Source organism: Salvelinus sp. IW2-2015, linkage group LG36 (assembly GCF_002910315.2).
Source record: "Salvelinus sp. IW2-2015 linkage group LG36, ASM291031v2, whole genome shotgun sequence".
NCBI classification, from domain to species: domain Eukaryota; kingdom Metazoa; phylum Chordata; class Actinopteri; order Salmoniformes; family Salmonidae; genus Salvelinus; species Salvelinus sp. IW2-2015.
In genome coordinates this window covers 23178277-23196220 of record NC_036875.1, presented here as the reverse complement: position 1 = coordinate 23196220, position 17944 = coordinate 23178277, and the positions used below count along the sequence as shown (strand labels likewise).

The 17944-nt window shown below is 42.0% G+C and overlaps 2 protein-coding genes across 5 annotated transcripts in view; both read right to left on the bottom strand.

Annotated features, from left to right (window-relative positions):
• The window catches only part of LOC111959577 (nectin-4), a 41426-nt gene that overhangs the window by 12095 nt on the left and 11387 nt on the right, over positions 1-17944 (bottom strand). Inside the window, exons 3-5 of one of the 4 annotated variants that reach the window (XM_023981237.2) lie at positions 14277-14582; positions 9786-9888; positions 4321-5267 (exon numbers count right to left, since the gene is read on the bottom strand). In XM_023981237.2, the coding sequence (XP_023837005.1) occupies positions 4898-5267; positions 9786-9888; positions 14277-14582 (779 nt within the window). In that variant the 3' untranslated portion in view covers positions 4321-4897. Of the gene's footprint in view, positions 1-4320; positions 5268-5308; positions 6117-9785; positions 9889-14276; positions 14583-17944 lie in introns of those variants that run through there. The other 3 variants (XM_023981235.3, XM_070437537.1, XM_023981236.2) reach the window with 3 other exon arrangements.
• Positions 1-17944, bottom strand: part of LOC111959806 (potassium voltage-gated channel subfamily E member 2) — a 367483-nt gene that overhangs the window by 342889 nt on the left and 6650 nt on the right. The window lies entirely within an intron of this gene.

Here is a 17944-nt window from a genome sequence, read left to right as displayed (position 1 = left end):
TGTTTTAGCTAGTAAAACGCCTTTGTTTTCGCTGGTGACATTTACATTTTAGCCATTTAGCAGATGCTCTCATCCAGAGCAAGTTAGTGTATTCAACCTAAAATAGCTAGGTGGGACAATCACATAACACAGTCATAGTAAGCACATTTTTCCTCAATAAAGTAGCTATCAGTAAACACAGAGCTAGTAAGGGGGGAAAAGAAAGTGCGAGTGTTAGTTCACCAAACACATTTTTTGGAGTTAATGGGAGGTGGGGTGGGGGTGCTGTGGGATTATTTAGAATACACTTTGAAGAGGTAGGGCTTCAGATGTTTTTGGAAGATGGGCTTCAGAGGGAAGCTGGTTCCATCACTGGGGTGCCATGACAGAGAAGAGCTTGGACTGGGATGAACGGCAGCTGCCCTCCTGTAGGGGTGGGAGGGCCAAAAGAACAGGATGTGGAAGAACAGAGTAGTATGGTTGGGGTGTAGGGTTTGAGCATAGCCGGAGGGGCAGTTCCTGAGGAGAGAGTCAGCTTTGGCAGTGCGGAGAGCCTCCGTGACACAGAGAAGAGCCGTTTCTGTTTAGTGACCAGTATTGAATCCCTTATTTTCTTTTTACCCCTTTTCTCCCAAATTTCATGATATCCAATTGGTAGTTACAGTCTTGTCTCATCGCTGCAACTCTCCCGTACGGACTCGGGAGAGGCGAAGGTCGAGAACTGTACGTCCCCCGAAACACAACCCAACCAAGCCGCACTGCTTCTTAACAATGCCCACTTAACCCGGAAGCCAGCCGCACCAATGTATTGGAGGAAACACAGTACATCTGGCGACCAATTTAGCGTGCACAACGCCCGGCCCGCCACAGGAGTCGCTAGTGCGAGATGGGACAAGGACATCCCTGCCGGCCAAACCCTCCCCTAAACTGGACGGTGCACCATCCCATTTGTCTTACGGTCGCGGCCGACTGCGACAGAGCCTGGACTCAAACCCAGAATTTGTAGTGGCACAGCTAGTGCCTTAGACCACTGCGCCACTCGGGAGGCGGAGTATTGAATCCTGACTGGTTATGGTCAAGAAGATTGTTCTGAGAGAGATAGCGAGAGAGTTGGTAAGAGACATCGTGCTCAAGTTTTGGAAAGAAAATAACGGGGATTGAGGAGGCGGCAAGGGATTGGTTTCTTGAGGAGGGTAGTGACTTGGGACATATTGAATTCAGAAGGGACGCAGCTAGTGGTCAGGAATGGGAGAAGGTGTCCAGAGATGGTCTGGAGAAGGTAGGAGATGGGGTCGAGCGGGCAGGTTGTCAGGCGGCTGTACCTCATTAGTCGCAGGATTTCCTCTGGAGAGAGAGGGGAGAAAGAGGTCAAGGGTATTTTTATGTGAGTGGGACCAGTGGACTCAATAGGCTGAGTGAATGAGGAACGGATGTCGTCAACTTTCTTTTCAAAGTGGTTTTAAAAGTTGTTGATAAAGTCGTCCGCAGAGGGGGTGGAGGAATAAGAGGTTTGAAATTGAGAGTGATAGAAAGTGGCTTAAGCAGTGAAAAGGTAGAGGAGTGCAAGGATGATCGGTCCCATGGAAATGTAGTTTTCTTCCATTTCCGCACAGCTGCCAACAGCCCTGTTCTGTAAGCTCACAATGAGTCCCTCAGCCACGGAGCAGGAGTGGAGGGCCGAGCCAGCCGGGAGGAAAGGGGACAGTGTGAGTCAATAGGATGCGGAATGGGAGGAGAGTAGGGTCCAATAGGCAGAATCAGGGGACAGGAGGGAGAATGATTTAGCAGAAGGGAGAGATGATAGGATAGAAGATGAGAGAGAGAGCGAAGATTGCGTTTGGCGCATGACCAGCCTTGGTAGTGTTTTTACTGGTGACCAGCCTTGGTTGTGTTTTCAATACGGGTCAGCAGTGTACCAGTATATACTGGTCATCTGCAAAAACCAGCATCAAGTCACATTACTCTGGCTTGCAAAGTGATGTCTAATTCCTATTGGAATCCAGTCTGAGTGGCAATATCGAATAATTAACTTCTATTCACCCACAATATGCATTCAGAATGGAATATATGGAATATATGGCATTATTTAGGATGCTTAAGACAGAAGCTTATACTATAATAAATAAATCAAAATATTTGAACAACAGTGCAGTGTGGTTAGAACAATTTTCAAAATAGTGTGCCTTCAAGGGGATTCGACCTCATACAACCCTGAATGTTCCATAGTACCCTACTCTACCTGCTAAACTACCGGTCAGGTGAAACAACATGTACAAAATCCTTACAATATTTGTAAGTTAGGTGTCCAGTAGAGGTAGGTGTTTGAAAGCAGCTTGGAATCGATGAAAGCACTGGAACTATTGTGAAAATCAGTGGGATCTTGCATTTTGAAAAAGCACGTGATCAAACTAAGCTTTGGACGTCATTGGCGTACTTGTGATAAAGTGATACGCATCTGCACACTGCTTCGAAGTTAGCTGCTTAGCGATTTCGGCACATGCATCAGAGCTTCGGTATCAAACCTAACATCACTACATAGAACCCTTTGTTTTGTACCTGTAGGTAGGGGAACACTTTTGAACTCCATTTAGAACCCTCTCATGAAGAACCCTCTGGTTTCAGGTAGAACGAATGACAGGTTCTACAGTTATACTTATAGGATACTTCAGATGTGCTAATGGCACACACTTAAATATTACCTGTAATTGGACAGAAAGTTACAAGCTACTGAGTTGCAGTAAAAATATTGTATTTTTACAGTTGAAATCAGGTGTTATTTTTTTAAATTACTTGTTTACCTTACATTCACTGTAGTTTGAAATGTTGATGGGGGCAATGTGCTGGCATGGGCTCATTTTCATATTTCGGGGCAACAAATCTGTTCCATTTGTGCCAACCGTTAGTGGAAGTGTTGTACCAAATTAAGTGGTTTTATAGCTTTGTTGATAAAGGTTGAGCATCTCATATGTCCACTCCCAGTTCTACAATCTTTGCAAGCTCTTGTGACAATCAAGAGCTGCACTGTTAAGAGGTTACTATGCATTTCCTGTAACTTAATGACAGTTGGTCACTAGGAAGTTCATGCTTAAAACCCTTTCCAGCCAGAGTGTTCTAATTTCGGAATAAAGTTTGATTGTTTAAAGCCTTAAGAACACTACTGTCCAATCACAGATTTTATTTCTGAAAACTGCCATTTACACTTGACAATGAAAAGTCACTGAGCAAATCCTCCATTAGCCTAACTGCCCCAGTAGGTGATAGCTTCAAAATGGAAACCTGGTGGATCAGTTGAGGTAAGAAAGTTGTCAAATTGGTTATGAAAATGTTTTTATCAATAATGTCACTTGAAAGACTAAATCATTTTGTTAAAAAGGTCTGTATTTGCAGTGCTGAATAATGTTAGTTGCAATGCTGCTTGAAGAGGCAACAGGTAGCGACAGCTATTGCTCTAGCTAACTATCTATCCTCTCCCTCTGTTTCTGAATGAATGTGTGGCCATTTCTTTCTAGCTGGCAAAATAAGCAAGTTATGTACTGCCATATGTCGATAGCATAGTTGAGTTTGTCACTGGTTTTGGCTAGTAAATATCCTAAACCTAGCCAGTTAGACAATGATAGCTGAAAGCTAACAGCGGGGAGAGGGAAGGCGAGGAGAGAATTCACATTCTGTCATCTGCTGCTGGCTTGCTAATGTTCACACACATTTTTTTTCTCCACATGTAATTGATGAAATGTTATTCTATAAAATATTGTAATTGTGTCAATATGTTGTGAATACTGTAGAAAAAAATCTCTGAATATAGCTAGCTACCATGTAAAAGATGTCTAGCTATGCTCCAACTTCAGTCCATCAGGTTTTCTGATATGGTTTTTCTACTATTGTACTGTTATTGTACTTAGGTAGTTCGCTAGCTAGATGACTAAAATGACTACATCCTAATTTAGTTAGATAGGATGTCATATTTTGTGTTTGTTCCACTATCACTGTCCATGTTCAGCCGATGACTTATCCATCATGATCACCCACCACACATCCATGTGAAGGATGAACCTATCTAGACAAGTGTGAAATTGTTTGCTGTAAATCATTCTGGTTAGTCTACAGCCCTTTAGTGACACAAAAAGTTTTTATAGTAATGTGTTATGGATTTATGAAACAAGGAAACTAATTACAGTATACAGTATAATGTTATATATTTTGTAGAGGTAGAGATGGATAGAGAAAAAGGCGGGTACGCTTGCCTACTGCAGTCCCTAGGAGGCGGCCGCTGACAGCTCTGATGAGGTCAGGCTCATAGCAGATTAGAATGTTGAGGAAGAGGACCATGAAGGCTTTTATTATTTATTATTACAGTGCCTTCAGAAAGTGTTCATACCGCTTGATTTATTCCACATTTGTTGTGTTACAGACCGAATTCAAAATAGATTAAATCTTTTTTTTCACCTATCTACATACCCCCATAACGACAAAGTGAAAACATGTTTGGGGAATTTTTTGCACATTTATTGAAAAGGAAACAGAGAAATCTCAGTCAATACTTTGTAGAAGCACATTTGGCAAGGACTACAGCTGTGATTCTTTCTGGGCAAGTCTCTAAGACCTTTCCACACCTGGATTGTGCAACATTTGCCCATTATTCTTCAAGGTCTGTCAAATTGGTTGTTGATCATTGCTACACAACCATGTTCAGGTCTTGCCATAGATTGAAAGTAGATTTTATGTCAAAACTAACTCGGCCACTCAGGAATATTTACAATCTTCTTGGTAATAAACTCCAGTGTAGATTTAGCCTTGTGTTTAAGCTTATTATCCTGCTGAAAGGGGAATTCATATCCTAGTATCTGGTGGAAAGCAAATTGAACCAGGTCTTCCTCTAGAATTTTGCCTGTGCTAAGCTCCATTCCGTTATTTTTTTTATTCAGTAAGCCCATTGTGTTATGACTGGTCGTAGATTTAGAGTAAGTCCCGAACAGGGTGGTCCCTGCGGAGGGTAAATCCTAGAAGGGTAAGTCCCAAACAGAACGGTCCCTGCGGAGGGTAGGTCCTTGGAAGGGTAAGTCCCAAACAGGGTGGTCCTGCTGAGGGTAAATCCAGAGTGGGGTTGACTCCCTGCTAGACCCGTAAGGCGGGGGGGGTGAAAGCCCAGCCGTAGTGGCCGTGTGGCCGTAGTGTGTGTGTGTCTATGGATAAATTGGCATGCTTGTGTACTAGTACGGTAGGTTGTAGAGTAGTAGTCCATGTAGAAGTACAAAAGGAAGGATGTGCATACGGTGGAGAACAGGAGATTTCTGAAAAATGAAACATTGTACATGGTCAGTGAGTGGGAATGTGGATGGCGATAGAAGTTTGCCTATAAGTTCTGGAGGAGACCCTCCATGGATGGAAAAGCGATAGAATATTGGATAAAAAAAAAGAAGTGATGTGTGTATTATCATTATCAATAAGGAGAGAGGTTGGTTTATGCCCTATTGGGGTGGGGAACCGTAACAGATTATGTGGAAATAGGAAGACAACTGTGAATACTTTTGGTTGTGTGTGTTGTCAACAACAGTGATAGTAGAGGCGTGACACTGGTATAAGACAATAAGTCTCCTGTATTCTCCAGTAGTAAATTAGCAGACGCTTCAGTATGGTTTTTAATACAAGGCATTAGGTCCCGTGACCAAATAATTAGGCACCCACAGTACCAGTCAAAAGTTTGGACATACCTACTCATTCAACAGGTTATTTATTTGTACTATTTTCTACATTGTAGAATAGCAGTGAAGACATCACAACTATGAAATAACACATATGGAATCATGTAGCAAACAAAAAAAGTGTTAAACCAATCAAAATATATATTTGATTTTTCAAAGTAGCCACCCTTTGCCTTGATGACAGCTTTGCACACTCTTGGTATTCTCTCAACCAGCTTCACCTGGAATGCTTATCCAACAGTCTTGAAGTAGTTCCCACATATGCTGACCACTTGTTGGCTGCTTTTCCTTTACTCTGCAGTCCAACTCATCCGAAACCATCTCAATTGGGTTGAGGTCAGGTGATTGTGGAGCCAGGTCATCGGATGCAGGACTCCATCACTCTCATTCTTGGTCAAATAGCCTTTACCCAGCCTGGAGGTGTGTTGGGTCATTGTCCTGTTGAAAAACAAATGATAGTCCCACTAAGCCCAAACCAGATGGGATGGCGTTTCGCCGCAGAATGCTGTGGTAGCCATGCAGGTTAAGTGTGCCTTGAATTCTAAATAAATCACTGACAGTGTCACCAGCAAAACACACCTACACCATCACACCTTCTCCTCCATGCTTCACGGTGGGAACCACACATGGAGAGATCATCCGTTCACCTACTCTACGTCTCACAAAGACAGGGTGGTTGGAACCAAATATCTCAAATTTGAACTCATCAGACCAAAGGACAGATTTCCACCGGTCTAATGTCCATTGCTTGTGTTTCTGCGCACAAGCAAGTTCTCTTCTTCTTATTAGTGTCCTTTAGTAGTGGTTTCTTTGCAGCAATTTGACCATGAAGGCCTGATTCACGCAGTCTCCTCTGAACAGTTGATGTTGAGATCTGTCTGTTACTTGAACACTGAAGAATTTATTTGGTTTGCAATTTCTGGGGCTGGTAACTCTAATGAACTTATCCTCTTCAGGAGAGGTAACTATTGGTCATCCTTTCCTGTGGCGGTCCCCATGAGAGCCAGTTTCATCACAGCGCTTGATGTTTTTTTCAACTGCACTTGAAGCAACTTTCAAAGTTCTTGAAACTTTCCGTATTGACTGACCTTCACGTCTTAAAGTAATGATGGACTGTCATTGAGAGTGGAATCTAATTCCTCTCACTGTGCAGTGCAGGTAGTCGCTGTTACCCATATCCCAGGTACCAGTAATGGATTCAAGAGAAAGAACATTTAAATCAAGCTGAGAGTGGACATACATTCGGCAGTGAAAAGCCACTGAACCTTGTCACCAATGCGGCAAATTTGGCGAGAGACTTTATGGTGGTGCCTGAGCCCTCTGCACTGACTCATTCCGGGGTAAGTGCGGCTGTGCAGACATTTTCTTCACTGACTAGTGAGAAACAGCAAGCACTCCTGAAAACGGCGGAATTTGGCCGTCGTCAAATTGGCAAAATTTACAACAGAAAGTAATTAGATTAGCAGGGTAATGGGCAGAATAGAAAGTTATACAACTACTACCCATGAGGGGTCCTCTAGAGAAATTACAGTGGAGTTAATATTGTGAGTAATTGTTTGTAGAGTTAAGGAAACAATTGTAATTGTTGAGATTAAAAAAGTAATTGTGTCAAGCGCCAGCATTGGGTTTACCAAACCTAAAATAAAATTGTTAATGAGCAGGAAGTTCATTGTAGTTACGCAAAATCATGGGAGAAAAGAGAGACCAGTAATGAATTGTAGTGACTCGGTGGCCAGAGGAATGCAGTCGTGTCTAAGGGCAGTACCAGCGACAGAAATGGTTTCGCATAACACCGCTTCGATTATAATGTCTCAAAAAGTGAATTTGTATGTTTCACACGCTGTAGCAACCATAGTTAACAGCACGTTACTAGTTTTTGCTATATATGAATATGCATAGCTTAATGCATTACTAATACTTGTTATATTTTGTGTTTTCTTGTTCATTTCAAGACTTTTGCTATCACTCCCTTAGGATCCCAAAGGAGGAAGAGAAAGTCACAAGCTCCAGCTGAAATTCATTATCAGTTGTACAACAGGAAGGGTAATGGCAGATAGGGGGGTGGGGGTAAGAGTGTGTATAGTGTGATTATAAGTTTGAGACCAGGGCCTTAAGCCATGGAAGAAGATTACATAGTCAGAGGCCATAAGTCTTGGAGGTGTAAACATACAAATCAATTGAGAATATTAATCATGTTTTCTCTTCTGTTCATTTATAAGTAATTTCAAAGTTTATATAATTTTGAACAGTATGGAGCTACTATTCAAAAAAGAGGGACTGTTGTATTCTAGCTTGAAATATACTTATTCATGTTATCATACTAAAACTTATTGATTACATGTATATGTTGGGGTCAATGAATAACAACTTAAATATGTCCATACTCAAAAACAGCAGCTCTTTGCTGTATTCGTTGAGTCTCTCTCTAGTCATGGGTTTAAAAGTTTTGAAATCTCACATGATCAATTTTGCTGTGCGTTCGAGGCTTCTTTTTACAGTCTAAGGCGTGAGGAAACTGCAGACATGGTGATCTGAATGGCCAGCGCTTGATTTGCTCTCTGGACTTGCTTGGTAGGCAGAGTTTTACCTTCAAACATATGAAATAGTTCAAAATGGGAACACTTTGCCGTCTCAACGCTAGGGCCACTAAATCAAATGCACTTACAACCAACAGCATGAAATGAAAAAATAAATATTGAATTGCAAGTGTGTGCAAAGCTGTCACCAAGGCAAAGGGTGGCTACTTTGAAGAACCTCAAATCTAAAATATATTTTGATTTGTTTAACACTTTTTTGGTTACTACACAATTCCATATGTGTTATTTCATAGTTTTGATGTCTTCACTATTATTCTACAATGCAGAACATAGTAAAAATAAAGAAAAACCCTGGAATGAGTATGTGTCCAAACTTTTGACTGTTACTGTATGTACAGTATATATGCATATACACATACAAAAAAAATATATGGGGGATTGAAAATTATATTGATGGAAGCTACAATTTAACTTCAATATTAAAGCTGATCTACACCCCCACACCATTTATTGATTATTATTATTATTATTTTTAAAGATACAGGCGTCCTTCCTAACTTCGTTGCCGGAGAGTAAGGACACCGCTCAGGGATTTCATCATGAGGCCAACTTTACAACAGTTACATAGCTTAATGTCTGTGATAGGAGATGGATCAACAACATTGTAGTTCCTCCACAATACAAACCTAATTGACAGAGTGAAAAGAAGGAAGTCTATACAGAATACAAATATTCCAAAACATGCATCCTGTTTGCAATAAGGCACTAAAGTAATACCTAAAAAAATGTGGCAAAGCAATTCAAAGCAGAACAATTTTTGTTCTGAATACAAAGTGTTATGTTTGGGGCAAATCCAATACAACACATTACTGAGTACCACTCTCCATATTTTTAAGCAGAGTTGTGGCTGCATCATGTTATGAGTATGCTTGTAATCGTTAAGGACTGGATAAAAAAGAAACCGAATGGAGCTAAGCACAGGCTAAATCCTAGAGGAAAACCTGGTTCAGTCTGCTTTCCACCAAACACTGGGAGATTAATTAATCTTTCAGCAGCACAATTACCTCAAACACAAGGCCAAATCCACACTAGAGTTACTTACCAAGAAGACAGTGAATGTCACTGAGTGGCCAAGTTACAGTTTTGACTTAAATCTACTTGAAAATCTATGGCCAGATGTGAAAATAGTTGTCTAGCAATGATAAATAACCAATTTGAGAGCTTAAACAATTTGTAAAACAATAAAATGGGCAAATGCTGCATGATCCAGGAGTGAAATGCTCTTAGATACTTAACCCAGAAACACTCACAGCTTTAATTACTGCCGAAGGTGATTCTAACATGTATTGACTCGGGTGGAAAAACTTAAATAAGATATTTATGCATTTCATTTTCAATAAATTTGATAATAATACATGTTTTCACTTTATCATTATGGGGTATTGTGTGCAGAAGAACATAAATCAATTTAATCCATTTTGAAATCATGCTGTAACAACAAAATGTGGAATAAGTCAAGGCTTCTGAATACCTTCTAAAGGCACTGTAGGTGTGTGAAAGCATAGGCTACCTGGTCCAGGTGTAGATGGCTTTTGGGTTGCTGTCTGCTACACATAGGAACACTGTGGCTGGGGAGGCCTCACTAAGAGTAATGTTCACTGTCTGAGGTGGATCTATGGAGAGGGAGAGAGAGGCATGAGTGTCTGTTATACAAATTGATGGAAAGTGGTGTTGGTGGAAAAAACATACAACATTACAAAATCCATGTACACAAACAAGTGTGCACAAACAAGTGTGATTTAAAATTGGCAACACACACATTTCTTTCCACAGGGCCGTGGGGTGAGACAGGGATGCCTTATATACAGTTGGAAGTCGGAAATTTACATACACCTTAGACAAATACATTTAAACAAAATTTTTCACAATTCCTGACATTTAATCCTAGTAAAAATTCCCTGTCTTAGGTCAGTTAGGATCACCACTTTATTTTAAGAATGTGAAATGTCAGAATAATAGTAGAGAGAATGTTTTATTTCATCACATTTCCAGTGGGTCAGAAGTTTTCATACACTCAATTAGTATTTGGTAGCATTGCCTTTAAATTGTTTAACTTGGGTCAAACGTTTCAGGTAGCCTTCCACAAGCATCCCACAATAAGTTGGGTGAATTTTGGCTCATTCCTCCTGACAGAGCTGGTGTAACTGAGTCAGATTTGTAGGCCTCCTTGCGCGCACACACTTTTTCAGTTGTGGACACATATTTTCTATAGGATTGAGGTCAAGGCTTTGTGATGGCCACTCCAATACCTTGACTTTGTAGTCCTTAAGCCATTTTTCCACAACTTTGGAAGTATGCTTGGGGTCATTGTCCATTTGGAAGACCCATTTGCGACCAAGCTTTAACTTCCTGACTGATCGCTTGAGATGTTGCTTCAATATATCCACATAATTTTCCATCCTCATGAAGCCATCTATTTTGTTAAATGCACCAGTCCCTCCTGCATCAAAGCACCCCCACAACATGATGCTGCCACCCCTGTGCTTCATGGTTGGGATGGTGTTCTTCGGCTTGCAAGCCTCCCCCTTTATCTTACCAACATTACGATGGTCATTATGGCCAAACAGTTCTATTTTTGTTTCATCAGACTAGAAGACATTTCTCCAAAAAGTACCATCTTCGGCCCCATGTGCAGTTGCAAACCGGAGTCTGGCTTTTTAATGGCTTCTTCCTTGCCGAGCGGCCTTTCAGGTTATGTCGATATAGGACGCGTTATACTGTGGATATAAATACTTTTGTACCCGTTTCCTCCAGCATCTTCACAAGGTCATTTGCTGTTGTTCTGGGATTGATTTGCACTTTCCGCACCAAAGTACGTTCCTCTCTAGGTGACAGAACACATCTCCTTCCTGAGCGGTATGACGGCTGCGTGGTCCCATGGTGTTTATACTTGCATACTATTGTTTGTACAGATGAACGTGGTACCTTCAGGCATTTGGAAATTGCTCCCAAGGATGATCCAGACAGATTTCTTTTGATTTCCCCATGATGTCAAGCAAAGAGGCACTGAGTTTGAAGGTAGGCCTTGAAATACATCCACAGGTACACCTCCAATTGACTCAAATGATGTCAATTAGCCTATCAGAAGCTTCTAAAGCATAATATAATTTTCTGGAATTTCCCAAGCTGATTAAAGGCACAGCCACCTTAGAGTATGTAAACTTCTGACCCACTGGAATTGTGATACAGTGAATTATAAGTGAAATAATCTGTCTGTAAACAATTGTTGGAAAAATTACTTGTGTCATGCACAAAGTAGATGTCCTAACCGACTTGCCAAAACTATACATTGGTAAGAAGAAATGTGTGGAGTGGTTGAAAAACAAGTTAATGACTCCAACCTAAGTGTATGTAAACTTCCGATTTCAACTGTACATAAGTATTCAGACCCTTTGCTATGAGACTCGAAATTGAGCTCAGGAGCATCCTGGTTCCATTGATCATCCTTGAGATGTTTCTACAACTTGATTGGAGTCCACCTGTGGTAAATCCAATTGATCGGACATGATTTGTTAAGGCCCATACCTGTCTATATAAGGTCCCACAGTTGACAGTGCATGGCAGAGCAAAAACCAAGCCATGAGGTCGAAGGAATTGTCCGTAGAGCTCCGAGACAGGACTGTGTCGAGGCACAGATCTGGGGAGGGGCAAAAAAAAAAGCCTGCTGTATCGAAGGTCTGCAAGAACACAGTGGTCTCCATCATTCTTAAATGGAAGAAATTTGAAACCACCAAGACTCTTCCTAGAGCTGGCCGCCCAGCCAAACTGAGCAATCGGGGGAGAAGGGCCTTGGTCAGGGAGGTGATCAAGAACCCGATGGTCACTCTTACAGAGCTCTAGAGTTCCTCTGTGGAGATGGGAGAACCTTCCAGAAGGACAACCATCAGCACTCTACCAATCAGGACTTTATGGTAGAGTGGTCAAGCGGAAGCCACTCATCAGTAAAAGGCACATGACAGCCCACTTGGAGTTTGCCAAAAGGCACCTAAAGGACTCTCAGACCATGAGAAACAAGATTCTCTGGTCTGAAGAAACCAAGATTGAACTCTTTGGCCTGAATGTCAAGCCTCACGTCTGGAGGAACCTTGCACCATCCCTACGGTTAAGCATGGTGGTGGCAGCATTATGATGGGGGGATGACTAGTCAGGATCAAGGGAAAGATGAAGGGAGCAAAGTACAGAGGGATCCTTGATGAAAACCTGCTCCAGAGCGCTCGGGACCTCAGATTGGGGCGGAGGTTCGCCTTCCTACAGGACAACGACCCTAAGCAAACAGCCAAAACAACGCAGGAGTGGCTTCGGGACAAGTCTCTAAATGTCCTTGAGTGGCCAAGCCAGAGCCCGGACTTGAACCCGATCGAACATCTCTGGAGACACCTGAAAATAGCTGTGCAGCGACGCTCCCCATCCAACCTGACAGCGCTTGAGAGGGTCTGCAGAGAAGAATGGGAGTAACTCCAAAATACATGTGTGCTAAGGTTGTATCATAATATCCAAGAATACTTAAAAGGCTGTAATCATTACCAAAAGTACTTCAACAAAGTACTGAGTAAAGGATCTGAATACTTAAGTAAATGTGATATTTCATTATTTTTGTAAATTTTCAAACATTTCAAAAAACCTGTTTTTCCTTTTTCATTATGGGGTATTGTGTATAGATCGATTAGGGGGAAAATGTATACATTTTAGAATAAGGCTGTAACGTAACAAAATGTGGAAAAAGTAATAGGGTCTGAATACTTTCCGAATGCACTGCGTATATCAAGGAATTGGTGAGGGCACTAGAACAGTCTGCAGCACCCGGGCTCACCCTACTAGAATCTGAAGTTAAATGTCTACTGTTTGCTGATGATCTGGTGCTTTTGTCCACAACCAAGGATGGCCTAGAGCATCACCTAGATGTTCTGCACAGATTCTGTCAGACCTGGGCCCTGACAGTAAATCTTAGTAAGACAAAAATAATGTTCCAGTTGCCAGGACCACAAATACAGACACCAAAATCTAGACACTGTTGACCTAGAGCACCTAAAAAAACTATACATACCTCGGCCTAAACATTAGCGCCACAAGTAACTTCCAGAAAGCTGTGAACGATCTGAGAGACAAGGCAAGAAGGGCCATCTATGCCATCAAAAGGAAAATAAAATTCGACATCCCAATTAGGATCTGGCTAAAAATACTTGAATCAGTTGTAGAACCCATTGCCCTTCATGGTTGTGAGATCTGGGGTCCGCTCACCAACCAAGAATTCACAAAATGGGACAAACACCAAATTGAGAATCTGCATGCAGAATTCTGCAAAAATATCCTCAGCGTACAACGTAAAACACCAAATAATGCCTGCAGAGCAGAATTAGGCCGATATCCGCTAAATATCAAAATCCAGAAAAGCCTTTAAATTCTACAACTACCTAAAAGGAAGCGATTCCCAAACCTTCCATAACAAAGCCATCACCTACAGAGAGATGAAGCTGGAGAAGAGTCCCCTAAGCAAGCTGGTCATGAGGCTCGGTTCACAAACACAAACCACAGAGCCCCAAGAAAGCAACACAATTAAACCCAATCAAATCATGAGAAATCTTTTAGTTAACTACTTGACACATTGGAAAGAATTAACAAAATAACAGAGCAAACTAGAATGCTATTTGGCCCTAAACAAGGAGTACACAGTGACAGAATACCTGACCACTTTGACTGACCCAAAATTAGGGAAAGCCTTGACTATGTACAGACTCAGTGAGCATAGCCTTGCTATTGAAAACGGCAGCCGTAGGCAGACCTGACTCTCAAGAGAAGACAGGCTATGCACACACTGCCCACAAAAAGAGGTGGAAACTGAGTTGCACTTCCTAACCTCCTGCCAAATGTGGTCAGGGCAGAAGCCGCAGAACAGGCTCCATGGTTAGAGTAGAGGCCTACTACACACACACACACACACACACACAGACTGGTTAGAGGTGCTACTAGGCCCACAGCCAGTGAAGGCAGAGTTCATACTTACAGTTGATGTTGATTGTGTAGGCCAGGGTCCTCTCTGTTGCCAGGGCAGACTGGTTGACCACACACTGAACCTGCTGCTGATTGGCTGCTTTGGTTGGCACCCCGAGCAGGTGGCTGACTACCGTGGTGGTGCCGTTGGCGTGCTGGGTGGAGTTGGTCACCGTCCTCACCAAACTGTCGAATGCATCCGTGTTCCACCTCACTTCTGCCTGTGGCTTGGCACCAGCAGCCAAACAGGATGCCAAGAAAACCTCATTCTCTCCAACGACAGGAGGGACATCGACTGTAACACTCATCACTGGAGGTACTATGACCAGCAAACAAACAAATAGATAACAGAAAATATGAACTAGTCACTAATTGTAAATTTCAGTGAAAAAACAAACACACAGCCAGTCATGTGAAACGTTTTCAAATGCTCATGTTGCAATAAGCATCATTAGTATCTACACATTTACTGTACAGCAAATCCGGTTTTAGCTCACCCTCTGGTGTGAGGTACCGGCACCTGAGGTATTACGTTTCACAGGGTGGTGAAAGTGCAAGGTGATGAGCTTGATGTTGCTTTCTAATAAATAGCAAGGATCTTATTCTGGTGACATGATAATCGATGCTTGTCTGCCTTTTGACAAATACAAATATTCCCGCTCTTATCCATAATAATCTCATCATGCACACTAGACATCCCTCACAATATCTGCGAGCTAGAGCGCAAATGATAAGAACAGAGTAGGTAAATTTTAACACAACAGTTTTCTGACAAAACTATCAGTAGAGTTGAAAATGCGATGGAAACAAATGTAACTTTTGATGTTTATTCGATACATTAAAATTTAAGCGAAAAAGTACATTTTGTGTGCACTGTCATCATCATGCACTGATTTTTATCTGCAACATGCCAATTTGGTGGAAACACACCACTGGTGGGAAAATGTGAATATTTTATGGGGATTCTAAAATATTCACATAAACTGTCGCCAATTGGATGGAAACCTAACTACAGAGACACAAAAAGCATGTTTAATTTCCACAGAGAAGTACAAAACACTAAACTGGTAACACATTCTTCTTCTGAGAAATAAAGGCTATTTAGTGCAAGAAATTGCCAAGAAACTGAAGATCTCGTACAACGCTGTGTACTACTCCCTTCACAGAACAGCGCAAACTGGCTCTAACCAGAATAGAAAGAGGAGTGGGGCCTGAGCAAGAGGACAAGTATTCTGCACCGGGGCCTCCCACTCCTCTTTCTATTCTGGTTAGCATCTGATAGGCTAATTGACATAATTTGAGTCAATTGGAGGTGTACCTGTGGATGTATTTCAAGGCCTACCTTCAAACTCAGTGCCTCTGCTTGACATTATGGGAAAATCAAAAGAAATTAGCCAAGACCTCAGAACAAAAATTGTAGACCTCCACATGTCTGGTTCATCCTTGGGAGCAATTTCCAAGGTACCACGTTCATCTGTACAAACAATAGTACACAAGTATATACACCATGGGACCACGCAGCCATCATACCGCTCAGGAAGGAGACGATGCTGGGCCAATTGTGCGCCATCCTATGGGACTCCCAATCACAGCCGGATGTGATTCAGCCTGGATTCGAACCAGGGACTGTAGTGTCGCCTCTTGCACTGAGATGCAGTGCCTTAGACCGCTGTGCCACTCGGGAGTAAAAGGTCTTAATACTTATGTATATGTGAAATTTCAGTTGTGTGTAAATTGATGAGGGGGAAAAAAACTATTGAATCCATTTTAGAATAAGGCTGTAACTTAACAAAATGTGGAAAAATTAAAGGGGTCTAAATACTTTCCAAATGCACTTTATATGTACATATCGGTCTCAATGACCTCATACTCCTGCACATCAACTCGGTACTGGTGCCCCGTGTATATAGCCAAGTTATTGTTACTCATTGTGCATTTTTCATTATTACGTGTTACCACTTTTCGATTATTTATCCATTTTATTTTTTGGGAAGGGCCCGTAAGTAAGCATTTCACTGTTACTTCGTAACCAACAGGTGTAGACTGTGACAAATCAAAATTGGATTTTATCTAAAAGTATAGAATTCTACTGTATTCAGCAACTACAGTGGGGAGAACAAGTATTTGATACACTGCCGATTTTGCAGGTTTTCCTACTTACAAAGCATGTAGAGGTCTGTACTTTTTATCATAGGTACACTTCAACTGTGAGAGACGGAATCTAAAACAAAAATCCAGAAAATCACATTGTATGATTTTTAAGTAATTAATTTGCATTTTATTGCATGACATAAGTATTTGATCACTACCAACGCAGTAAGAATTCCGGCTCTCAACAGACCTGTTAGTTTTTCTTTAAGAAGCCCTCCTGTTCTCCACTCATTACCTGTATTAACTGCACCTGTTTGAACTCGTTACCTGTATAAAAGACACCTGTCAACACACTCAATCAAACAGACTCCAACCTCTCCACAATGGCCAAAACCAGAGAGCTGTGTAAGGACATCAGGATAAAATTGTAGACCTGCACAAGGCTGGGATGGACTACAGACAATAGGCAAGCAGCTTGGTGAGAAGGCAACAATGTTGTGGCGCAATTATTAGAAAATGGAAGAAGTTGAAGATGACGGTCAATCACCCTCGGTCTGGGGCTCCATGCAAGATCTCACCTCGTGGGGCATCAATGATCATGGGGAAGGTGAGGGATCAGCCCAGAACTACACGGCGGACCTGGTCAATGACCTAAGAGAGCTGGACCACAGTCTCAAAAGAAACCATTAGTAACACACTACGCCATCATGGATTAAAATCCTGCAGCACACGCAAGGTCCCCCTGCTCAAGCCAGCGCATGTCCAGGCCCGTCTGAAGTTTGCCAATGACCATTTGGATGATCCAGAGGAGGAATGGGAGAAGGTCATGTGGTCTGATGAGACAAAAATAGAGCTTTTGGTCTAAACTCCACCGCCGTGTTTGGAGGAAGAAGAAGGATGAGTACAACCCCAAGAACACCATCCCAACCGTGAAGCATGGAGGTGGAAACATCATTCTTTGGGGATGCTTTTCTGCAAAGGGGACAGGACGACTGCACCGTATTGAGGGGAGATGGATGGGGCCATGGATCGCGAGATCTTGGCCAACAACCTCCTTCCCTCAGTAAGAGCATTGAAGATGGTCGTGCTGGGTCTTCCAGCATGACAACGACCCGAAACACACAGCCAGGGCAACTAAGGAGTGGCTCCGTAAGAAGCATCTCAAGGTCCTGGAGTGGCCTAGCCAGTCTCCAGACCTGAACCCAATAGAAAATCTTTGGAGGGACTGAAAGTCCGTATTGCCCAGCGACAGCCCGAAACCTGAAGGATCTGGAGAAGGTCTGTATGGAGGAGTGGGCCAAAATTCCTGCTGCAGTGTGTGCAAACCTGGTCAAGAACTACAGGAAACGTATGATCTCTGTAATTGAAACAAAGGTTTCCTTGTACAAATATTAAGTTCTGCTTTTCTGATGTATCAAATACTTATCTCATGCAATAAAATGCAAATTAATTACTTAAAAATCATACAATGTGATTTTCTGTATTTTTGTTTTAGATTCCGTCTCTCACAGTTGAAGTGTACCTATGATAAAAATTACAGACCTCTACATGCTTTGTAAGTAGGAAAACCTGCAAAATCGGCAGTGTATC